At 37.6% G+C, this 25,922-nt stretch overlaps 3 protein-coding genes across 3 annotated transcripts; 1 reads left to right on the top strand and 2 right to left on the bottom strand.

Moving 5' to 3' along the window:
• Positions 1–1,062: 1,062 nt before the first annotated feature.
• On the bottom strand, positions 1,063–3,953 carry LOC147850382 (phosphoserine aminotransferase 2, chloroplastic-like). Its single transcript, XM_087336550.1, has 2 exons — positions 3,241–3,953; positions 1,063–1,956 (listed from the first exon to the last, which is right to left on the bottom strand). Exons 1-2 carry the CDS (start codon positions 3,863–3,865, stop codon positions 1,265–1,267), a joined length of 1,317 nt encoding a protein of 438 aa, XP_087192676.1. The 5' UTR covers positions 3,866–3,953; the 3' UTR covers positions 1,063–1,264.
• An 8,795-nt stretch (positions 3,954–12,748) lies between these two features.
• LOC147850381 (large ribosomal subunit protein eL21x/eL21w-like) lies at positions 12,749–14,684 on the top strand. The gene is made up of 2 exons (XM_087336633.1): positions 12,749–13,049; positions 14,248–14,684. Exons 1-2 carry the CDS (start codon positions 12,813–12,815, stop codon positions 14,503–14,505), a joined length of 495 nt encoding a protein of 164 aa, XP_087192759.1. The 5' UTR covers positions 12,749–12,812; the 3' UTR covers positions 14,506–14,684.
• Positions 14,685–15,858: 1,174 nt separating this feature from the next.
• Positions 15,859–20,648, bottom strand: EMB2795 (condensin complex subunit). The gene is made up of 13 exons (XM_087336682.1): positions 20,346–20,648; positions 19,965–20,066; positions 19,148–19,271; positions 18,949–19,016; positions 18,715–18,775; positions 18,423–18,623; positions 17,984–18,333; positions 17,766–17,907; positions 17,444–17,685; positions 17,327–17,357; positions 16,848–16,990; positions 16,605–16,709; positions 15,859–16,328 (listed from the first exon to the last, which is right to left on the bottom strand). The coding sequence occupies exons 1-13, from the start codon at positions 20,592–20,594 to the stop codon at positions 16,098–16,100; spliced, it is 2,049 nt and encodes a 682-aa protein (XP_087192808.1). The 5' UTR covers positions 20,595–20,648; the 3' UTR covers positions 15,859–16,097.
• Between the last annotated feature and the right edge of the window lie 5,274 nt (positions 20,649–25,922).

The following is a 25,922-nucleotide window of genomic DNA, read 5'->3' as shown; positions in this document are numbered from 1 at the left end:
ATTTGACCGTCAAAAGTTTGTAGTAACCCCACCCGAAAGAATTATAGTGCATAGAAAGGCAAATATACAGCGATCTATCTTTTAAGAGGTCAAAATGGCTTATAAAACCAAATAAGAGATTAGAAAATGTTACTAAGTAAAAAAACGAAAATAAGATAAAAAGTGGCTAAAGAATCTTGCTATTGGTATATTCTCAAGTCAATTATATTGTAAAAAGCAGAACTAAACTAGGAACTTAAAGTTGGAGAACTTCCTCGGTTGTTTATTCTGTGTCATGATCGGATGATTGGGATTTATCAAAACACATTATGACATGTCTTAAAAAAAATCATCAAAATGAATCTCAAGAGAAGTATATATGCTGAGCCAAATATTTTTGGGATTCAAGTTTTGGCCCTTGAGGACCATTGATTGGGATTTCAAAAACTACTTTATTTTGATTATGGTGATTGTAAAATAAATCACCACAATAAACTCAAGAGAAAAAAGATTTAGAGAAGCATGTTTGAGATACTAGGACAGGTGACTCGTGAGTATTGGGGTCTAATAAATACTTTTTTTTGTGTGGCATCCACAATGATGAAGACAAAGTCAAGTAAAACTCAAGAATAGGTCAAAAAATTCCAACATTCTAAAATTGATGGCATGCAACAATTGAGCAATTTGTAATGATTTCTCTAAACTACCCCAATCATGGATGCCAATACATGAATAGGGTGTGATGTACCTACATCAAATTTAACAAAAAACTTCAACCCAAATGCAGAAAATTTCTTGCCATTAATCTCATCTCTTGAGACTTGTCTAGGCTTCACAAAATAAGCTTGAACATCACCCGCACCAAGATCATTTACAACCTATTTTAATGAAGCTTCCCAACAACAGATATCAATGAGATAGAAAATTGATGTACTAATCCAAATATATATATATATATATTATACATATATTGCGTTCAATACAATAGAAAAAAAAAACAATTATTTTATTCTAACACAGTCAGACTCTATAATAACACACATTAAGGGTACAATCAGTGTGAATATACCTTCAGGACAAGAGTATATATATGATTATCGATATAACCAAGATCTTTATTTCACTATGCCGATGAGCACCGGATGTGTGTTCAGCAATACCTATGCTGTAGGTGCATCACTTGACTCTTAACTATATCAAAGAAAGGAAAATCGAATTGTTGCGCTTGTGAACAGTGATAAAAACACACAATCCTAGGATTTGAACTGAAAGAAAGAAGGAAAGTTTAGGACGTATGTTTGGCTTGGAAAGACTTCATTAAGGCGACGAGCTTCTCGACTCCACCTTTTGGCATCGCATTGTAGATCGAAGCTCTGATACCACCAACAGATCGATGACCTTTCAATTGCACCATACCTTGCTCTGCCGCTGCCTTCAGAAACTCTCCTTCTAATTCTGGAGACCCCATCGTGAAGGGAACATTCATCAACGATCGAACAGACTTCTCCAATGGGCACTTATAGAATCCTTCGCTCCCATCAATCGCATCATATAGTAGTTTTGCCTTCTCAATGTTCCTCTTCTCCGCACCTTCTAGACCCCCATTTGCAAGGAGGTCTGCAAATACCAATCCACACATATAGATGCCGAAGCAAGGGGGCGTATTGAACAAAGAGTTGTTGTCTGCGTGAATCTTGTAGTCCAACATAACTGGGGTTATGTATTGCGGTGAACCCAGGAGATCTTTGCGAACAATGACGATGGTAACACCTGATGGACCAACATTCTTCTGTGCCCCAGCATAAATCAAGGCAAACTTTGATACATCCACTGGTTTAGAACAGAAATTCGAAGACATGTCAGCTACAAGAAGAGTCCCTTCTGGAGGAGTCGGGTAATCCTTGTACTCGACTCCATGAATTGTTTCATTTGCACAGATGTGAAGATACTTTGCTCCCGGTGTGAATTCCAGATCACCTGAAAAGCGATTTATTAAGGACAGAAAATTTAGTGCCATCACCAAGTTTGACTGCTGCATGTATAGTATGTAAGGATCAGTAAAATCACATATAAAACATTGACCTATTATACTGTAATATAGGTGCACAAAAGTGAGCATATACCGGGAGCTTAGAATCTAATATCAATGCCCGAGCATTAGGATCTACTCTATACGAGTTTAAAGGATTTGGAAATTAGATGTCACTTAATAAGGTGGAAGATGGATGCAAAATCGTAATGAACTGATCTCCTCAGTTTATAGGAATATCAAATTAGATAAACGATGGATCTCATAAATTACAGATCTTTTATGAGCCCATAGGTATGGCCATGTCTGATCCACAATTCGATCAGTAGATGGCATGGATCTTGTAATGACTCCAATTGGACATCAGATGCAATTGTGTATTGTCTGACATGCCATTAAATAAAATATGAGATCGATCTCCTTTCATATGGATCTTGTGAGTATTCTTGAGATATGGACATTCAATCAGATATCATGCATATAACCAGAATGCATTCTAACCAACCAGATATCAAGTAAGTTATGGATCTTGTTGAAGACCCATAGATATGGAGACTACATCTGATGGGATGCATCGTGAACACAAATGCATACCTACCTCATCTCTATCTCTTGCAGAGACGGAAAAATAAAAAATAATCGCGATGCCTCCAATCAGTAAAAACATCAATTTCAAAAGTTATCAAATCATACGAATTTTATAGACAATAACATTCTGATTTTATACCCAATACAGATCCAAAATATGTGCATATTTCCGGCATAAATATCATCCAGTTTTGATTCTAGATTTACCAGAAATGAACAAGTTCAATTATATTCATGTATCCAGAAGGGGAGGCTACATTAATCTGGAACCACCAGATATTAAAGCACAAATTTCCCTGGATCTGTATGGAAATTAATTGACAGAAATGAGTGGATTTGTCACGTAAGGTGAATATTAATTGTGCCAATGCAGACATAGCATATAATAAAGCACTCGAATTTTCCCAGATCTGGTGCTTAGTTTTCAGCAAATAAAGTACATTTGTGTCAAGTGACGGAGCCCAATCTAATACAGATCCAAAGATTTACTCGATCCCCAAATGTCTCCAAATTTGGCTTTACGTTTACCAGAAACGAACAAGATCGAGTTGACAGGGTTGAGAATAGTTCAGAAAAAAAAACAGATGACAACCAGATCAAATATGAGACTTTGGGAAGAGAAAATAACCATGAATTTAGCTTACCAAAAGCAGGAAGAGAGGTATATTTAGCCGATTTCCCACTCCATACAGCTTTCGCGTTACAGTACTTCTGCGCTTCTTTGAAAGCCTTGTCACTCCAAGAACCAGAGACAATGTAGTCGGCAGAATCGTCAGGTTTGCAGAGATTAAGAGGAATAGAGGTAAACTGTGTCGTGGCACCTCCTTGAAGGAACAAGACAGCATAATCATCAGGAATGTTGAGAAGGGATCTGAGTGAGGATTCCGCACCTTGAATGACGGAAAGGAACTCTTTGCCGCGGTGGCTCATCTCCAATATACTCATTCCGGAACCTCTCCAGTTATAGAACTCATCCTGCGCTTTCTTCAAAACAGAAGCAGGTAATGTAGCAGGACCAGCAGCAAAGTTGTAAACACGGCCATCGTTCTCTTCTACTTCTTCTTGTCGTTCCTGTAATTTATTCTCGTCTTCTTGACGAGGGGATGAGGCGAGGACGGCATTGCAGCGGAGCTTGGCTGAAGAGCGAAAGGTCTGACAATGGAGGGGGTTAGGGTTTGGAAGCCTGAGGCTGCGATGAAGCGATGGTTGGGGGGAGTGATCGGAGGTGAGGAAGGAGGTATGCAGGCGGAGGCTGATGGACGCCGCCATGGCTTCAGAGAGCAGGAGCAGGCCTCAAGGAATCCTTATTCGTTCAGAGAGACAGAGAGACAAAGAGACAGAGACAGAGACAGAGACAGAGAACGAGCTATGGCGATGGCGATGGCGATGGCGATGGCGAATGCTTTATATACGTATCGCAGAAACAGAAGGAAAGAAAAAAAATCTTTTAGGTTTTAGTATTTTCTTAACTCTGACTTTCTTGAGGAATTACAAATGTAGCCCCATGTTTCTGTTATTTCACAGTAATAGTTCATACCTTTTGTTTTAAGAAACTACGAATGTAGCCCCATTTGGTCTACCTCGGTTTCGAACCCAAACCACCACGCGCACACATTAAGGCATTCCTCCCTCAGTCCGCATTTTTAAGACATATACATACATATATGCATAGATATGTATATATATACATATACATATATATACATATACATATATATACATATATATTATATAATATGTATGTATGTATGTATGTGTATATACATATATCTCGATTCGAATTCCACAAATTCACATCAGTTGATTAGATTGTTATAACTTATAACTTATAAGTAAGAATCAGCAACGTTTCGGTTTCGGGGTTTCCAAACTTGAACCGAACCGGTTCCTAAACCGGTTTAGCCAAGCCGATTAAGCCTTAACTTGCTTGGAAGCCAAATTGGCTCAAATTGGTTCCGGTTCGGTTCGGCTTGAACCATCCCAAACCGAGATCAAACCGGTTAAGGAAGCTCAAGCCTAAACAGAACCAAACCGAGCCACCAAGTCGTTAAAAAAACGGTTTAACGGTTCGGTTTAGGCTTGAGTCGAGTCGTTCTTGATTCCTAAAGTTATGATGACAATTTGCATCAAATGTGATCACTCACTGGACAATGTGGTGATATGTGACCCTCCTTTGGCACGTATGTTTTGAACTTCTCCCCATATAAATTATGCAGACCACCGATTTCGAGAATGGTATTTTCCTCGCAATTGCCTCTGCTCCCTATCGTATGCTCGTAAGAGAGTTTCAAAAGGAAATGGGCATTTTGTGCTTGTATTATGACATATTCAATTCAATAGTATATTCATTAGACAAGCGGCGACGACTTTTGATGAGTAGTGGCATTTGTGTTATGTGGCGCATAGGTTTTGAACTACTCTTCAATTCACAATATAACCCACCAATTCCAAAATAGCCCTTTCGGGGCACACCAATTTTTTGCTCTCATGAATTTTCCAAAACGATGTTTTGGATCAATACTATGTAATGTGCTTGTGAATGCTTAGGAAAATGGTGGCGAATTCACTAAAACGTTTATCATTGTTTTTTAAAGGTTTGTCCTAAAACATGTACTAAAATGGAATACTGGATATGTTTTATCACATCTTACTAGGTGCTCAAGAAAAAAATGTTTGTATTCACTTAGAATTTGTATAATGCTATTGGGCACATGACATAGACATATATAAATCTATACTTAAATTTGTTGGGGTATATTTCTTATTCAATTGCCCCACATTTTGTTCTTATACAATATAGTCATAACAAATAAAGAGGAGACTTTGTAATTGTGGACTTATTTGTTTAAGCCTATTCTAGGTGTTAGTGACGAATTCAGTTAGTTCAACGCCTTAGTTTTGTTGTACCATTAATCTATTTGTACTTTCAGGATGCATCATCATCACATGATAATCTATTTGTATGTTCAATTGAGCTTATCTTGGATTATTATTTTCAATTAAGGGAAGCACATTAGAATACATGGGTTAAAAAAACATGTTTTCTAATGTGCTTCCCTTAATTGAAAATAATAATCCAAGATAAGCTCAATTGAACGTGGGGGTTCCCAAAATTCGAGTAGTATACCTTTCCAATTAATATATCCACATGGAAATATTAATCATAAATTTAAAAATCATTAAAACTTAAGACCATACTATTAACTATAAATATCTTTGCCAATTTGAAGTCTCTTTAAGATATTTGATCAAGTAATGTGCAACAATAATTTACTCGTAAAAACTCCTCTTACATATGAACAATACGTTTGTGTGAGTGCAATGGAATACATGTACAATGTCATCACTCACACTTTCACAACATTTACATACATGGAAAGTTGCATGACCTTCAAATTCTACCTCAAGTAAGTGATATGTTGGAACTCGAGTTAAGTTCTATCTCAAACTCTTGAAAAGCCCTTATGGACATAACCAACCTATGCAAAGGTTTCATAAAGTGTTTGGTCAGTGGTCAACCACCAACAATTCCCCTTTTACAAGCCCTTGGTTTGAATTTTCAATATAGGATGGTGGAATGAGATACTTACTAAAATTTGGAAATTAAGTTTGCTACTCAAATAAAGGGTGTTCTTGTGACAATGATTATCAAGCACACTTCCAATAGGATATCACCTTGAGAATAAGAGAGTTGGCCATTCTCTTTGTTTGATATATTATAGAAGATCATTAACAATGATTCACCACATCCTTGAACTATTTGGGTAGGCCATCACCGTTTAGATTTTAGTCCTTGATACAATTTTAGAAATGAGCAAAAGCAATCCATGCTCACCAACATGACACTATGGTATATTTGAGCTTGAAGGAACATGTTGAGATACCAAGCTCAACCGTTCACATTCAGTGTGAGGACATGCCTAGTGGGTCATATATGTACTTTATTCTATTATCATACTCTAAACATGTAATAATATTCAACATAACGTGAATAGCTCCCACCCACTTCCATCACGACGAGTAGTGAAAAAGTTGTATACTAATAATGTGGTTGTGCAAAAAAGATGTATTAGCACCTTGATCGTGATGTTGAGGTCTATGAGGATTTGCTTGGGCCACATGGTTTCACACGTGATAGTTTCCATGCCCCCATACTTTGTCTTGTATGCTAGATAGAGCCAAAACCTGTTGCTTTTGAATTCTCCAAGAGATGGTGTGGCTTCATAGTGAAAATGCAAAGCTTGATGTTCGATTGTTGGTTCGTCAAATTATTGGCCCAATCAAGGTCCATGTCGCCTTCATGTCAAACCAAAACTCCCATGTCACAAAGTGTGTCATGGTAGAAAATGTTTAACATGATGCACACCAACTCTATGACATTGCAACAAGGTGCAAGCCATGTACTGCAATGTCTTCCAACATGCTCAGTTATGTATGAGATGCGAAGATGTTGAAGAAAGCATGGGGAAACATTCTCTCATCAATTGGGAAAACAAAAGAATCATAAGAGCGAGATAGATTATATATTTTCGATCAACTTGTAACCACCATCATGATCACCAAGGACACATCATTGACCTTTTTTTAATCTGTAGGAGATGTTATTGCTCAAAGAAAATCATCTCACCACAAAGAGCATGACCTCAAAAAGCAAATGGTCTATGTGCATTCAAACAATGGTCATTGTCACTAAACAAGATAAAGATAAGCAATATTTAGATACAATGACACACGGTGACACTCACAATGTGTTGACTCTCAACCCTATGTAGTAGGGTCATACGAGGGAACTCCAAAAGAAAGGGAGTTAAAGAAGAGGAGTTTTAACAATGAAGCAAACCCAATTACATCAAGGAAAAAGTTTGATGCCACCAATGATTGGAAACTCACGAACTATGCCTTCAACTTTGACAATGACAATTATGGTAGAGTGTTCATAATATATTTTAGTAGGTAAACTTTAATGAGGGAAATGACATGTTTTATTGTTTATGAACACTCTAGAGACTTGGCTACATGGAGAAAGACAATGTCACCACACACCCAATTCACCACATCCATGAAAGAAATAAGACACAAATCAGTGTTGAAAGAAATAAGATCAAACCATTACATAAAGCAGGAGACCTAAATAATGTAAGAAACTATCGAGTAATGATGGTTGGCTCCTTTATGGCAAAACTATGTTGATGTATTATGTTTTACTTTGGCAAGACATTTGTGCTTATCCATGGCCACAAAATGCATTTATATGTGGAGATTTCAACAACTCTCCAAATGCATGTGATAACACTAGTGGGCACTCACATATGTTGAGAGAGGAACAAGATCAATGGTATAATGTGCAAAGCTCATTGGATTGGGTTGATCTATGGAAAATGATGCACCCTTATGTTCTCGGGTTTACCTTTCATCACACCACCCACTCCTCGTACTATGCAATGCTTGATAGATGATATTTGTTGCATGCTAGTCAATATGAAAATTTCACATGTACAATGCATATAGATCATGCTCCTGTCTGGCTAGACCTTCATTTTGGGAATCATTCCTATGAAGTGCATCTCCATGCATCTCCAAAGGAAGAGAGTCATGTTTATTAACAATAGTTGCCTCGAACATGAGCTCTTCAAGAGGATGGTCTATGACATTATACCTCCTCTTGATGTAGAAGTCAACATAGATGTTGATATAGCATGGGTACATTTTGTACATAGATTACAAACAGTAATACAAGAGTATGGGAAGTGGTATGTCTCAAGGCAGAGAGATTGCATTTAACAAGCCAATTTTACTTGTCAAGCCCTAACGGAGTTAGCACATATAAGATTTTAGACCTTACGTGAAGAGGATACATTGTGTATGGCCAAACACACATTGATGCTATGCAACAAAAATAAATTGGGAAAATAGCAAGTTAGGTCACAACAATTTCCATTGAAAGACAAAGGATGCTCTTCTAAATCCTTCTTTGAAAGGTGATGGTTTGTGGACTACAAACCGACTTGAACTAGCCAAGGAATGTGTAACTCACTTCTCTCACATCTTTGCGAATAATGTATTTGTTACAGATGCAGTTAAATAGGCCAGAGATACATTATTGTCACTAGTTCAACCCACTATTTGTGTTGATAAAGCTATTTATTTGGATGCAACATTTACAATGGAGGAGCTTTTGGAGGCTTGGAAGGGTCTCGGGAAAGGCAAAACGCTTGGTTGGGATGGTTTTACGCTAGAGTTCATTGCAGAATTTTGGGATGCCCTTAACGATTTAATCCTATCTATGGCAAATAATGCTTGGCAATAGTGGGATATGCCTATCTCATGGAAAGATTCAAGTTTGGTCAAATTAATACCCAAAAAGAAATTGTGTGAAACTTTTTTGGATTGGCGACCAATGACTCTCGTGCCATTGATCTATAACCTTATTGCAAAGATAATTATTAATCGTATTAAGGACACTTTGTTGGGAGACATACATGTAAACCAGTACGGTTTCATTCCCCGAAGGCAAATTACAGATAATATTGCTAATGCTTATACTAGAATAGAGTATGCCAAATACACCAAACCAGATGTATTGATCATGCAAATTGACATTGAAAAGGCCTTTGACACCATCCAGTGGGATTTTGTGGTAGCCACAATGGTCAAACTAGGATTTGGCCCAAAAATGCTCGAGGTAATCTATTGGCTTTATGGGTCTAGCACATCTTCATGCATTATTGAGGGTGAATTGACAGATTCATGGAGCTTAGCCAAATCAGTACGACAAGGTTGTCATGTAAGTGCATTGTTGTATGCAATTGCAACTCATCCACTAGTATTGTACATGGATTATCTAGTATCAATTGGTCAACTTCACGGTTTGCAAATGAAAGATGGACATGATTTCGTGGCTTAGGCATATGCTGATGATACATCATTCCTATCACACAACAATCCAAATGATATGAGAGTGATTATGTATGCCCTCAAGTTGTATGGATTAGTTGTTGGACTACATGTTAACTTCAACAAGTCCAAACTCCTACCCTTGACACCATATAGTTGGCATCAACTTTTGTGGCCATGTCAAGTTGTTAGCCCAAATGAAATGGCTAAACATCTTGGCTATCCATTGGGATGGAATGCAACAGGGAAAAGAAAGGTTGATTAGGTTCTACAAAAAGTGAGATAATAGCTAAGCTATTAGATGTTTGCAACATGGCCGCTCCATGTCAAATTGAGGATAGTGCAATCTATATTCATGGCTTACATGCAATATTACTTAATTATGATTGATTAGTCTTGGGCCACATCATCCCGTTGTCTAGAATCAAGTCACAGAGTTTGCACTTAGTACCAATGCCACCTCTAGATGGAGATCGCAAGATTCAGAACTGGATGTTACAAAAAGGGAACATTGTTACTCCAATTAATAACATTACAACACATTCAGTGTATGTGTTATTGCAACTTGCCTTGTGGTTTCACAAACATGCGAATGCATTATGGAATCTACACAAAACACGATCTTGGTGGAAAAACAAGCTTACAAGCTTATGGAGCTATGGTCTTCCACTTAAGCAAAGGGTATTCCTATGGAGATGCCTATTGGGCGTGCTCCCGACTAGGTCAAATTTTCAAAAGCGATCAATGGCTTCACCGCATTGTGCAAAATGTGGTGCACGATTAGAAATATCCCACACTTATTATGGACTTGCTCATTTAGTACAACATTTGTACAAAGACTAAGTGCATATCTTTATCACAAATTTCTTGGTTGAATGTTTGGGAAACACTTTTGGCTATTTGGACAAATTCTGTGCGCCCTATCCAACAATGTTTATTTTCTCCAATGGACACGATTTTGGGCACTCTAGACCATTTGGACGGCCTGCAATAATAAGGTCTTTGATGAAAGCCAATTGCATGATGTTAGCTTCTTTAAGCAATCACTCAAGCAATCTCTATTTGATTGTCTACAACTTAGAGACATCACACTACACATTTACAATCTTTACTTTGAGTGCTTCTAAGCTCTTTAGTGTCTAATCGACACTTGCATATTTCTCTTTATTCTTTGTGGGTTTTCACCTCACTGTGAGGTTTCCCACTAGTAATAAAAATGTTACTAAAAAATATATATGTATGATGCAAACTAAGTTTAGTGCATTGTCAAATACTTGTCATATGCTTCCAACAACCATGAAATTCACATTTGTGCATTGCTTCACCTCATTTTTTACTATTATCATTATCACATTATGGTTTGTTATCTCTCCACACGATATTCGTCTTCTCCTTCTCTCTTTTGCTGAGTTTCAAGGAAACCATAACATTAACAATCATGTTTTTCTTCTTCACCATAACATCGTCATCATCATCTTGGCTTACAAGGATAATCATAGAGCTATTATCACTCTCATATTTACCATTATCAACACATTCTCCAGCTTGACCTCAAGTTCCTTCAACTTGAACACATGGATCCGAGGGCATGCAAAGCAACACACCCATGACATGACCATCATACAACCATCTTTTCAACATCAATGTGGTCATGAGTCATGACCATTATCGTCCTCTTTTTCATAATAATAACACCATCATACATAATCTTCATTCACTTTGATTGATTGACTAAGTGGCTTCAATAATGGAGAATTCGAAGCAACCATTATGCGCAAGAGCAAGACATCGATATTTTCGTGACCAACTATCATTTTGTTATAACCATGGTTTTAAGGTTTCCCCCTCTCATTGATTGCTTGATGCTTCATGAATATTTGAATTGGCATACACCATGCACTTGTACAGTATAAGCTAAGGGAACCTCAGACAACTAATCTAGTAACCAAGAGGTATTCAAGTGAAAACATTCACAACTTTTCAACTATTTGCTTATCCATGAAGAATTGTAATACGACAATTCAATAATAGTTCTAGAAGAAATAATAATTGTGTTCCCAAGACATTTATTAGAAGCGCAATGAATGTGTGTCAAGAGAATAATATAACAATAAACATGAAAAAGAGCACTCATGTTTCCTTCTTGCTCCTTAGCTCTACAACCTTGTCCTAAACTCTATGTTTAGAGAAGTTTCGGTTTCATGTCTAAATCCTTTTGAAGCACCTTTTAATTAAATGTAAGTTTTGTACCACCAAACATACCCACATCATCATCTTATCATTCGATATATACGATCGTGAAGAAGCACAATGATTTGACTAATGTTTTTGCCATTATGGTTTTACATAGTCTTAGAGAGGTATCACTCTCTTAGCCTCCTATGGTATTGACTTTAGGTAATGATCACCCACCATTATCATGCAAACAATAGACTTATTGAGCTCGTTAGGAAGTTTATTCGCCAACTCGTCGTATTGCATCTTTCACAATAGCGGACACTTTCGAGCTCCACAATGAAGGCTAACTAAGTCTCGAAGCAAGGCGCAAGAGGTTTCAAGTAGCAGCATAAACCATGTTGCGAAGGTTTGCGTGGGAGACAAAAGTGCCCAACCCAACCCAACCCAACCCACATGTCGTATCTACCACATGCTCTTGGGATTTGGAGTGCACATGCGAATGTTGAGGTGGGGTTTTAGGTCCCTGAAAGGGAAGAGAATGCCAACGTGCCCGGATGCACCATAGGATAAGCGTGTGAAACGGGGATCACAACAAGGGCTCTTGAGGACATACGCAAGTGCCCTTAGGTGTGTGCGAGAGCCATGTTCGTGTTCCTCCTCTCCCCCCTAATATTGTTGTTGTTGTTGTTGCTACTAGTACTAGTACTATTGATGTTGCTGCTACTACTACTACTACTACTACTACTACTACTACTATTACTACTGTTGCTATTACTACAGTCTACTACTACCACCTCGTGTTTGTTGTTGCTTGGACTTTGGACGACCAAACCAGTATGAGTATGTGTGTACGCATGGAGCTGTTGTTGTTGTTGCTACTAGTAGTAGTAGTAGTAGTACTACTACTACTACTACCGCCTCGTGTTTGTTGTTGCTTGGACTTTGGGCGGCCAAACCAGTATGAGTATGTGTGTACGCACGGAGCCCAGGGACAGACGTCCTAGTGTGAAACGAGCCAGGGGTTAGGGTTTTCTGGAGAGCTTTGTGTATTTCACTCATCTGTCTTTCTCTCCTTCTCTTTCCCCTCTTTCTCTGAGCAGACTACGCAGGCAGAAGAAGCAGAAGCAGAAGAAGATCGTCAGAGATGCCTGCAGGACATGGACAGAGATCTCGTACACGCGATCTCTTCTCTCGCCCGTTCAGGCGGAAAGGTTATATCCATCTCTCCACCTACCTTCGCACCTACAGAATCGGTGATTATGTCGACATCAAGGTGAATGGTGCCATCCACAAGGGTATGCCTCACAAGTTCTACCATGGACGCACTGGTGTTGTCTGGAACGTCACGAAACGAGCCATTGGCGTCGAGATGAACAAACAGGTAGAGATCGATATTCCGTTTCCTACATTTATTGGATTTCCAGACATTCCTCTCTTTTCTTTTTCTTTTTATTATGGGAAATAGCACACAGGTAGGTCTCCTTCGTTTTCGCGGTCCATGACATGTCTATGCATCGTATGAGTAGACGAACAGACGATTTATAACTCCTTGGTTTTCTGTTTATCTCTTCAATTTAATGACGTCCGTTCCTGGTTTAATCATTTTTAAATGATCAAACATGTTAAATTCTAGTTCTTCGCCTGTTGTTTTCTATCCGTTGCTAAAATATCGTATTTTTATCCGCTGTATGCCTCTGATAGTATATAGCAAATATATAAGTTCTCGATTTCTCTTCCTTGGTCTAGTTTTTACAAATATTCGCATTTGGTCCATGATTTGAAGTTTTGAGATGGAATGGGTGTTTGTCATTTTGTATGATTCTCTATTCATTTCTATATATTTAGGAGTTAATGAAAGCGTGATGTTTTGAATGATTCTCGATATATTTTTATGTTTTTAGGGAGGTTTTTGATGTTTCTTTTTTCTTCTCATTTATGTGTATCTCTTTAGTTTCGTGTCATCACTCGTAATATGTTTGATTCTATAACCAGGGAATTTTTTTATTATCTTGCTAATGTGGCGTTTTTATGGATTTGGCCCATGGTTGATCTCCTTCACATTTTTGTTTTTCCAGTTGACATTGTGTCAGACTGAATTATAGTCCATTATTATATATTTTTTGCATTAATGAGGCTTGTCATAGGTTTTGTATCATCTTCTTGATCCATGTTTGATGTGCTGCTCTGATACTCTTCCAGTTTATATTGTGTCAGTTGTGTTTGCTATATTAATGTGCCTCGTCCTGGGTGTATCAAATATAGCTATGGTAATTATGTTTTTCAGCATGGCATTCAGAACTTTGCCCGTATAGCTAGTGCTGGGTTATACCCCAATCAGGGTAATGATTCACCAATCTGCTAGTTCGAATTTTGACTGACAAGCACGGCCCATGGCATTAGAGCAATGAATTAGAATTTTTTTGTTTCTCGTGATCTCCTTCAGTCAACCTGACCATTGTGAATTTTTAAGTAGTTCTTTAATGGTAGATGATATGTATCCTAATTAGATTGACTCGGTGCACGTAATGTTGATTGATTTGTAACTGAAACATAATTTCTTGCTTTGAAACTGCCAACAGGTGAACACTAGAATTGTGAAGAAGAGAATACATGTTCGTATTGAGCATGTGCAGCCCTCGCGTTGCAAGGAGGACTTGATTGAAAGAATCAAGAAGAATGATCTGCTCAAGGCTGAAGCCAAAGCTAAAGGTGAGAAGATTTCTACTAAGAGGCAGCCGGAAGGACCAAAACCTGGTTTTATTGTGGAAGGAGCTACCTTGGAGACTGTTACACCTATTCCGTATGATGTTGTTAATGATCTTAAGGGGGGATATTGATTAGAGTTTCTTGCATTTTGTATTAGGTTTGAGCCTCTGTCAATTTTGTTTCCTGAACTATGATTTCGATTCTTAATTGCTACTTCTGTCATGATGTATCACCTATGTGCTTTGTAAGTGGTGTCCATGGCAATGGAATTTTATGAAATCTTCAATGAGGATGGTTTAGTTTATTTTAATCTGATCGAAATTTTCAATGCCAGATTTGTAGTAGTGATTCTTATCTTGTTACATTATATATTATTATGCACTCCTGTAGTTGCAGTTTTGATAATGTCATCAATTTTTTTCTACGCACAGTAGTAGTTTTGATATCAGTTGGTATGGATTCCATAACTCAATGTCATATTCCCATCAACGTTTATTGTAGTGTATTTATATTGTGGGTATGCATATTCTAATTATGGGTATATATTCAGACTACAGTATGGAAGAAATTGGTTTCCCTTTTGGTTTAAGGTAATGACAAACAACTTATTATGATGGCGTGCCTGCCTTCAGTAAATATTTAACAAAAGAACTTCAAGTAGAACTTGTTAACGATGCAAAGGCCTCCAGGAAGGCATATATTTGAGAACAAAGAAAGTATGGAAATGGCTATTATATCAGAACATTGTATAAATACAAAGCTTTGCATCTGAGCTTTAACTCTTTGAGAACCAGTAGTGTACATGTGATGTAATAGTTGTGGTACAGCAGAATTTGATATGTATGTAATTCACCGTCCAATGGAATGTAACTGTGAACTAATCGATGTGTAATAGTTATGGTATGGTGTAGCAGAATTTGACTTGTAATGCACCTTTCAATGGAATCCGTGTAGTTGAAAGTAATAAAGGCGTCCACAAGATCTCAAAAGGCCTTGTACTGTATATAATCGAATTCAAAGATTCATTCTTGAGTTTCAACTAATGTCAATCCACAAGTAGCACAATTCTTAATTGGTGCTTTAGATATAATAGCTTACCTTACAAACATACATCACCCAGAGATCCAAACTTACAAGATGTGTTTACTTTAATAGTCAAGGAAGTCAAAACCCATGGATACATAATGAAAAAAATAACCTTTCAATCAACAAAACCATCTGTTATGAAAGAACAAGATAGAATTTAGCACGAAACTTTTTATCTTACAATTCATCACACTAATTATCAAAAACCTTGTATTGGGCTAGCTAGCTTCCCCCACATTCCATACTAGGTAAAAGCACTAGTGCAAGCAGGTGTGGACAAAGCGGAAGTGAGAATGTTGGCTTGGGTAACACAAACATTGGTGAGAATCCAGTGAGACCAATTACTCATGCCATTTGGGATCCTCATCAATCTCCGACATTTCTCCAAAGACAAAAAGTTGAAAAACAAATGTATGATATTACACTGATGGTCAAGAGATACACAGAAGTTTCCATCTATTGGTTTGTCTTGCCAAAGTCGTTTGCCAGCACGGCAAAACACCTAATATAGATTAGATGTTTGGAAGAAAGACCAAATCTAGCTTGCTGATTAGTGTCAAGTTACCTGATTAGAAAGGTTCCAGCAGCATAAAAATTTATGTGCAAGTGCAGATTGAGACATGACCCTGACGATATGTCAGAAAGTGGTCACTTGCGAAGTGTTCGATTTGGACATCACGTTGGTAATATACAACTCATCCATGGTTGGACAGTCGAGGATACTCAAGTTATGTTCATTTGCAAGATGTAGTAAGCAAATGAAGCACAAATGCACTGAGATATCACCTTGAGCAGATGCTGCCCCACATGAGGTAGGCACTTGGTGAAGAACAGATTTGAAAGAAATGTTGCTGGTCTCTTCTGAATCCTGATGTGCAGAAAACAAAGAGCCTAATTAAATGAACTTCCAATTGTTTCAAAATAATGAACAAAAAGAAAGGGGAAAACTCTGAATTTAAACACTTTCATTAATCTCTTCAAAAGTCCTGAGTTTTTGTTATTGTGAAAATAACAGAATGATTTGACCATCAAATAGCATATAGAATTGCTCTTCTGGGGTTGAATAAGGAAATAACAGAAAGTCAGGGAACAAAGAAAAACTCGTGGGAATATATTTCAATGTTTTCCCCAAAAAAACAAATACCTGATGGGAAGATGTTTCTTGCAAGTTCTGCCATAATGTCTCTTTGAGAACCCGAACATCGATCTGTTTGGAGGTCTTGTCATAATCTACTTCAATCTTCTGGACCTGAGCAATTTCCAGAGTTACAAACAAAGAAACTGTAGTAACTGCAAATGAATTACACCTAAAATTTATTTCCAGGATTAAAACCTGGAATATATATATGAACTTCAACCAACGAAAAAGCTATGAAAGACAGTTTACTTTTCTTGGTTGTGGAATCATTTCAATCTCATCTATGTAGTCAGAATCGCCATGCATGTTTTCATCATCCCAATCATCGGTTACACCATCATCCCACTGGATATTCATCATGTCTGAGGCATTGTTGTTGGATCCTCTGATTCCTGGATTATTTTACTTACCATTATAATGCAATGGAAATAATATAAAATGCAAGGAAAAACACCCAAATACCCCTCAGTTGTTGAATATTTAACCAGAGCTCTCAAACAATAATGGGTTTGATGTCGTATTCATTTCAAAAACTTTTTAACTAACAAATCACTCCTAAAAAAACAACCCATCATTGATACAAATTTTACTACTGTATGCAGGCATTCTCGTAACATTTTGAAACTTTAAGGGTATTCTTGAAACTATCAACACATTAGCGGTATCTTTGGTGTTTTGCCCACAAAAATAATTTTCCTTATGGGCAACCATGTAGCTGCTGAGATTACCAGATTTCTGTTTGCTCTTATGATTAAGACACTGCATATCAAGAAAAGCCATTAGTAAAATCATTAAAAGTGTTGCATGGTAAAAACAAAGAGGCTGTAAAATCCATAACAGATTACCATCGTTGATGGCTGCAAGAACAGCCTTACAAGATTTTCTGGTTGATAGTGAAAATCATCTGGAAGCAGCGTACTTGGAAGGGAATTACTCTGGGGCAGCATTAGAGACTTAAGGTCAGTTGCAGGGGCAAAGATTGACATGTCAACTTTAGGAGGTAGCAGGAAATCAATTGAAAACTTTTCATTCCTCTGTTTCTTCTTCTCAGCAGCCTTTGTTTGTATTTCTGGATCTTTAACCACATCTTTGTTCAAAAGAATAATAAGAATGTGTGATTTGGCTGAAATATATGAAAAAAAATGAGAACATGTATGTGTGGATTACCCTGAGTCTTTCTGAACTTCCAATGATCTGGACCAGCCCAAGTATTTGATCTCAAATTTACAACTGGACTTATCCAGTCAACTAGCTGCTGAGCATCATTATCACTCAAATTTGCCTCATGAAAACTGCTACAAAAGCTTTCCTAGAAGGTTCAAAAAAGAAAAAATGAAAGACAATTTCAATAATGAAAAAACCTAGTATATTTATCATTCTCTAACCTGATCATAGCTTTCTCCACCTTCTTGACCAACGTCCTCATCATAGGTTTCTCCATTATAGTCCCAATTAGTATTATCATGGCTCACCTCTTCAACTGATTCTGAAGAATTTATTTCTTCTGACTGGTCTGCCTCAAACTCATTTATAACCTCTCCCATTCCACCATCATCTGCAAATGACGAGTGCTCATTATCTTCATAATCCTCAACATTCATATCTGTGTTTTTCTTAGCTCCTTCCATTTCTGATGCTGCTCGATAAGGATCATCAAACATAGCCAAAATTTCTCGTAGTGTGGGGGAAATTTCTGTCTCCGCTTTTATGTCTAAGTTTAGCTTTTGAAAACAGTCTGAATCAGAAGAAATAAACATAAGTATACATAATGCGCATTATTTCAATGTTTGATTGAAGATGACATGAGTGTATGAGCTCATTGACCTCTTATGGAGAACAAATTGATAGTTTCACAACTATTTGGTCCAGAATTCAGCTTCCTATACTTGGTAGGAATTTCACTGGAATCAAACACCAATTTACAGCCACCGTAAACACTAAGACTATTCAGAAGAAGACCCTTTGCACCACCCTCATCAAATTGGGCTGACATCTGATTGAATAGAGGATCGACTGTGAACGCAACTGAATAATACATGCAAAGACAAAACATTTAGGGTAATTTGTAACCTTTACAAGAGAAAAAAAACTGAGTGATAGATATATTCCAACATACCATCAAACTTTTTTACATTCAGGGATTCATAGGACTCCAAGGTAGCTGCAGAACTAGATATCTACATTCATATATCAAAGTAGCTTCATCAACTTAATCTTAAGCATGTATACATGTTGGACCTAGTTGTTTTGGGGTTTTGTCATGCTAACACTTTATTGTTAATGTCTAAATACATTGGAAGAAATGGGGAAACCATTCTCCTTAATGTGAGTTAAAGATCAACTTATTCACCTTCTTTTGGCCATCTTTTTTTTCAGCTTCTCCTTCACTTACTTCGACATTTTGAGGATCATTATTCTCTGAATAAAAAAGAATGCACTGCAGATTAGCTGAATATCCCACGATTGATAGTAGCCTACAATAAAAGAAGAAGAAACAGCACAAGGAAAATCATACAATTTTCAATAGGCTGATAGGAAGATATTATTACCTTCATGATCTTCTCCATAGGCTGCTGTCCGATTCAATCCTCCGAGCACTTTATAGGTTTCAGAATGTACAGAGTCAACTCTATAGGCATAAATTTTCACCCCTGCCTCCAATGTACAGCTAGCCTGGGAAATGGGAAACACAGAACAATATTTAGACCTTGCATATATTGAGTATATTATCATACAAAACAGTTTTACAATCTGGGATAAATACAAGTTTCAAAACAATCATGAGACTGAAAACAATTACCTTTCACAACACATGAACATGTCTCATGTGCGTAAACAAAAAATCCTTCATAGAAATCGGATATTTGCTTTTCATTACAAAAAGCAACATGGTTTTAAAGTTGGGGTGTATATAGTGAGATTTCAGACATTTTGATCCTAAAATCGATTTATCCCTCCATGAATGAGCTTTTTTGTTTGTATAAGATAGAAATACCTTCATCAACAAATGTTTTTCCAACTTGTCTAGAAAATTACTGCAAGCGTTCTATAGAAAAACAAAGTGTGAAACCATAGCAAGCTTTTACTAGAGTGGTAAAATTTTCATTAGGAATGATACTTCTGGACTCAAAGAAAAATCAAAGTGACACCTAAGATTATGAAGATATATATAACCAAGCAAAGGTATACGTACATTACATACATACATAGAAGACTAATGACATGTGCCCCATAGTTTGCTTTCAGAAGCAAAAAAAATGAATTCTGCCATCCTATGCTAATTTTGGTACATGGGAAGGATCATATGAATTTCAAAAATCTTTCAAATTTTATTACAATGTTTAGGGTAAGATATCAGAGTTCTACCTTCTGGAAGTTGGTCTCTGCATCTTCTCCATCATCAGCATTCACAATCTCACTGATGTGATCGATCAGCCCAAGCTCCCACGTGTTTCGCTGATTGATTTTCTGTGATATTTCACAGATGAAACCGTGATGAAAAGTCGCATCGTGAACAGACTTATGATCATGAAAGAGAAAAAGAGAGATAGAAAAAAAATAAAAATAGAAAATGGGAAGAGAAGTAGAAAGAATGAGAGAATTGCGGAAACAATGAGCAAAATTGATGAAATAAAAAGAGGGAAATGGGGGAGGGGCGATAAGAAAGGGAAAATGAAATAGGAGAAGAAGAAGAAGAAGGAAGGAAGGATGAGGAGGAAGACGATGGAAATTAGAAAGAGCACTCACATTTTCAGCAGCAAGCTTGATACAGTTCTGAAGTAGATCTAAGATCTGACCTTTGCCAAGAATGTCTTCTTCACCCTCATAATCTTTGTCTCCTCTTCCGACGAGGCCGATGGATCTCCTTCTGTGCGAGGCGGCCCTGGCGGCTCGAACTTGCGCCCTCTCGAAGTCATCATTGTTGGGGCTGAGGATGTTGAGGCTGGGAGACAGGGTTCTTGACTTGAGGGGGGTCTTATGCTTCACAGGAATCATGGTGAAACAGGGCTTGAGAAGACCAAAACAGAAGAGAGGAAGGAAGGAACAGAAGAGAGTGAGGAATTCTGAAGGAAAGAAGTGAAGAAAGAAGACAGGAACAGAAAGAGAGAGAGAGAGAGAGAGAGAGATGAATTCTGAAGGAACGAAGAGAAGAAGGAAACAGAGGATTTCTGGAGAGAGAGAGAGAGAGAGAGAGAGAGAGAGAGAGAGAGAAATTCTGAAGAAAGAAGGAAACAGAGGATTTCTAGAGAGAGAGAGAGAGAGGGGTATGTTTTAGAATTTGATTGATTTGTGTTTGAATCTCCCTCCCTCCCTCCCCTTCTTCATTCTTCTTCTTCTTCTTCTTCTTCTTCTTTCTTCTTTCTTCTTCTTCTTCTTCTTCTTTTCTTTGGACCATGAAAAACCTTCGGGGATCTCGTGTGTACACACACACGCTGCGAGGAACCTCCTGGGACCTGAACCAAGTGAGACGGGGCTCGTCCATGGCACAACCGCGTGATGTGGCACTTGAACTTACACTCGGGCCCGAGCCTCCACCTCTAGCTTCGGGCGGCACCAAGCTATTGCATCGTCTCTTGGAGACACGGACGTGCTGCTACCTTCTTTTATCCCTCCCCTCCTGCCTATCTGTGAGCATCAAACATCACGCCAATTACTTCTTTGTCTATCTTCTTTCCCATTCCATGTACATTGTGGCTTCTGCCTTTGCTAGGGCCGGACGGACGCAAATGTCCTAGGCCCGATGACATTGGGACGAAATGTCTTGGGTCGAACGACCTAGGGATGAATGAAATAAGGACCCTTCCTAGGGATTTCCACTCTCGCCCTTCTTGAATGAATGTTGCCCAATGGAAGGGCGTCAACTTTTCTCAAATCTAGATATGCGGGTTTGAATTGTGCCACTTGTCAAAATCTCTTCTTAATGTAAAAATTTGTATCATCGCTCAACCAAAATTTCCTTCACAGTCCTTGTGAATGTGGCCCAATGATGGTATGTTGAACACTTGGAGGTACGACTCCGAAATTCTAGTGATTTTATACATAGAATCATTCTCTATGCTTGATTTTTCAAGCTGGTAATTTTGATGACATGCTTGTTTAATCTTGAAATGCAAGGAATGAAATGCTACAGTGGTAGCAACAATAACAAATGTTGTTCTGTTGGTGTAATCGAGGAAATGCTACAGTTGTTCCTCCTACTTTGCCGCTCCTCAACGAACAACAAACAAGTGTTTGTTCTTGTTTACTCTTTTTGCTCCCACTCCCTAACATGGAGGTTCCTGCAAATAGCAAATAGCAATTGAATTGAAATGAACTGTGAAACGGCGGCTTAACGATTAAAACGGTTTGGTTTAGGTTCAAGTTTTTTTGAACGGTTTGGTTTGGTTCAATCTGAACCGTTTGAAACCGCACTTTAAACAGTTTGATGGTTTTTAAATATTGTTTAATATTTTTCTTAAACAACCTTTTCATTTATTTTTTCTAAAAAAAAATCCTCCATTGGTATTAAAGAAGTCAATATACAAAACAATCCACTATTACAATGAATATTGCAACATATTTAAGTAAAAACCTCTTGAACAGTCATGTAGCTTCAACAATCCAGTCACCTTTAACATCCATATTAATCAAGGAGATACCACCAATCACCTTTATTAATGGAGTCTATGCCACATATATTTCTAAGCATTTCGTCTCTCATTTTGATTAGCAAACTACCACCATTAGAAATCCTTGCAATCTGATCGAAACTTTGTCGATGAATTGTTGCCACCAAAGAGTCTGTTTGCTAGGATCTTTACAACATTCCATGAAGTCGTATCTTGGTAAGTAGACACTCCCTCAAGGTCTTTTCAAGTCCACTTAATAACAACATTTGATAAGGACCATAAGATAATGTGGTGAACCATGTATCTTACAAAAAGAAGTGAGATGAAATGTCTCCTTTTGTTTTTCCTATGTAGACTTTTCAAGTAATATACTAAGGTGCATCTTCCTTTAAAACAAAATAAAAATAAAAATGTGGTGAACCATGTATTTACTCCTCATTCCTTCAGTTTTTGATACAGTTCGCTACCGTCATATGGCATTCCACATCTCCCATAAACCATGCTAAAAGGATTCAATAAACTCATTTCTTCAACATGTGTGTACAACAAGCTATTATTTCCTTGAAGAGAGAAAGCATAATCTTGTACTGCAGATTGAAACATATCAGATTGCTCGCAACTTCTACAATTTGAATAAATACGGTGCAGCCATGCCGACGATTCCCACCAAACTCAGCTACCTCTAACAACAGAATAATAACGTGTTGTCATCTCCTCAAGAAAATGTGCTTCAACCCCCACAACATCATCACTCATCCTTTTCTCATGGAAATATGCTTCAATCCTTGCCGCCATCATCAATCATCCTAATGAAAAATATAAAACCTGCTTTGTTCAGTCCACATCAACCATCTCGCTTGACCATGTCACCATCGCGATGATTACCAACAACATCTTGTACTGACAACACAAGAAATGAGTTAAAAAAATTCCTCACCTACTCATGATAATATGCTTCAATTCCCACACCATCATCATTCATCGTAATGAAAAAATAAAAAATCAATTGCCTCAAACGACGACTCCTCAAGAAATTATGCTTCTCACCCATATCTCAAAACAAAAAACTGCTTCATTTAGTCCACATCAAACATCTCGCTGATTACCACCAATGGTCTGTAAAAAACAACAACAAAATGAGTCTAAACGATTTCCACATCTCCTCATGATATGCTTCGGCCACCACACCATCATCACTCATCCTCTACTCATGGAAACGTGCTTCAATCCCCACCGCCATCATCAATCATCATAATGAAAAATAAAACCCACTTCATTCAATCCACATCAACCATGTCGCCATTGAATTTAAAAACAATTTCTGACATACTCATAAAAATCTACTTCAGCTCCCACACCATCATCACGCATCCCGATCCAAAAATAGACAAATCAGCTTCGTCAAGGCCACATCAACCATCTCACTGTCATCGAGTATCCCCAATAGCTTAAACCTACAAAAGTAGACATGAATGCACCAACTCATGACAATATGCTTCAATTCCCACACCATCATCACTCATCGTAATGAAAAACAGAAAATGAGTTGCCTCAAACGGCAACTCCTCAAGAAATTATGCTTCTCACTCATCCTTATCTCAAAACAAAAAAACTGCTTCATTCAGTCCACATCAAACATCTTGCTAATTACCACTAAGGGCTTGTAAAAAACAACAACAAAATGAGTCTAAACGATTTCCACATCTCCTCATGATATGCTTCAGCCGCATCACCATCATCACTCATCCTCTCCTCGTGGAAACATGCTTCAATCCCCACTGCCATCATCAATCATCATTACGGTAATGAAAAACAAAATCTGCTTCATTCAATCCACATCAACCATCTCACCAACCATCCCAACATTAAGTTTAAAAACATTTTGTCACGTACTCATGAAAATTTGCTTTGGTTCCCACACCATCATCACTCATCTCATGATAATATGCTCAATTCCCACACCACCATCACTCATCGTAATGAAAACCAAAAATCAACTACCTCAAACGACAGCTCCTCAAGACAATATGCTTCTCACTCATCCTTATCTCCAAACAAAAAACTGCTTCATTCAGTCTGCATCAAACACCCCGCCGATTACTAGCAAGGGTGTGCACAAAACAACAACAAAATGAGTCTAAACAATTTCCACATCTCCTCATGATATGCTTCGACGGTTGCACTATCATCACTCATCCTCTCTTCATGGAAACATGCTTCAATCCCCACCGACATCATCAATCATCGTAATGAAAAATAAAACCTGTTTCATTCAATCCACATCAACCATGTCGTCGACCATCTCGCCATGTCGATAATTATGAGCGAAATCCTATATGGACAACACAACAAATGAGTTTAAAAACAGTTTCTCATGTACTCAAGAAAATCTGCTTTAGCTCCCACACCATAATCACTCATCCTGATAAAAAAACAGAAAAAACTGCTTCCTCAAGGCCACATCAACCATCTCGATGTCATCGAGTATCCCCAATAGCTTAAACCTATAGAAGTAGACATGAATGCACTCTCTCCTCTCCTTATGAAAATATGCTCAACCACCACCAATCATTATCACTCATCCTTATCTAAAGTAAATCATTTGCTTTACTATCCACAACAAGCATCTTGGAGACTGCTGCCAAAAGCTTCTTTTATAAAAGACTCTTCCTATGTGCCACAACCACCTCTTCCATGTTCAGTCATGTAGTTTGCTCTAAGGGCGGTGCCAATGGCGGGAACAACCAATGAGGTGATATGTAATTCCACCTGACATTAGCACTTGCATCCAACATGATAAGAATAGATGACCAAACTCTTCGAATTCTCCTTTTTTTATTAGTTGTGTTTCCAGATCCCTTATAAATGCCATAATCACCTTTAACCGTATGTACTAGTAAGTCCCAAAAAGACTTAAACTGATCTACAACATGAGTGTTTTCATCGTTGTATAGCTTGGAACACCTAACTTTCCAAAGAACCCATAAACCCAAAGAGGAAACAATTTGCCAAACATAACTGCACGAGAAGAACTTGATAGCGTATACATGAAAACTTCTCACATGTAAAGACAAGGAAGAATGATGACGACCTTTTCATTTTTAAGCCTAACTCTCACATTTTAGGAAAAATCTTTAAATTTTAAATTTGAATTTTGACCTAAGTTGAAAATCAAAACCAAACCATGAAACTGCGGTTTTAACAGGTTGGAGTTTTCTTCTAATGGTTCGATTTAAACGGTTTTGGTTTAAATGGTTTCATGGTTTGGTTCAAGTTTCAAAATTTTTAAATGGTTCGATTTTAACACTCTCGAATTGAACAATTGTCGATTGTTACCCACAAGGGGTTCTTGTGGGAATTTCCAATACCCTTCAATTGCATAAAGCAATGTCTGATCATGTTACAGAACGTTATCATGATGTCGCGGGCCTCAAAGGAGAAAGCGGATAAAAGGGGTATTGTCACAGTTACAAAAGAATATGTATATTTTTCCTTTTTTCTCCCAACACGTTCAGAAACGAAAGGATCGCTCATTCCACTTGTAGATTCCTTAAATTTAATCGTGCAATTTTACACAATATTCAAAAACTTGATACACCAGTATCACATGTTCGACAACCCATATAGAATTCGTTAAATTTTTAAATTTTGACAAGTTTCAAAACTCTATTTCTAAAATTAAATAGTTTTTTGAACATTTTTTAAGTTGATGATC

Source organism: Azolla caroliniana, unplaced genomic scaffold (assembly GCF_043228905.1).
Source record: "Azolla caroliniana isolate FFs.n. ecotype wild unplaced genomic scaffold, voAzoCaro1.0.p SCAF_21, whole genome shotgun sequence".
Taxonomy (NCBI): Eukaryota; Viridiplantae; Streptophyta; class Polypodiopsida; order Salviniales; family Salviniaceae; genus Azolla; species Azolla caroliniana.
This window is presented reverse-complemented; position numbering and strand designations above follow the sequence as displayed.

Excerpts from the sequence above, each read along its gene's own strand:
- LOC147850382 (XM_087336550.1), bottom strand. The coding sequence starts at position 3,865 with ATGGCGGCGTCCATCAGCCTCCGCCTGCATACCTCCTTCCTCACCTCC. Across the intron at positions 1,957-3,240 it reads TACCTCTCTTCCTGCTTTTG|GTGATCTGGAATTCACACCG; the intron begins GTAAGCTAAATT and ends ATCGCTTTTCAG.
- LOC147850381 (XM_087336633.1), top strand. The coding sequence starts at position 12,813 with ATGCCTGCAGGACATGGACAGAGATCTCGTACACGCGATCTCTTCTCT. Across the intron at positions 13,050-14,247 it reads GCGTCGAGATGAACAAACAG|GTGAACACTAGAATTGTGAA; the intron begins GTAGAGATCGAT and ends AACTGCCAACAG.
- EMB2795 (XM_087336682.1), bottom strand. The coding sequence starts at position 20,594 with ATGATTCCTGTGAAGCATAAGACCCCCCTCAAGTCAAGAACCCTGTCT. Across the intron at positions 19,017-19,147 it reads CTATGGAGAAGATCATGAAG|AGAATAATGATCCTCAAAAT; the intron begins GTAATAATATCT and ends TTTTTTATTCAG. Across the intron at positions 18,624-18,714 it reads GAATGTAAAAAAGTTTGATG|TTGCGTTCACAGTCGATCCT; the intron begins GTATGTTGGAAT and ends TGTATTATTCAG.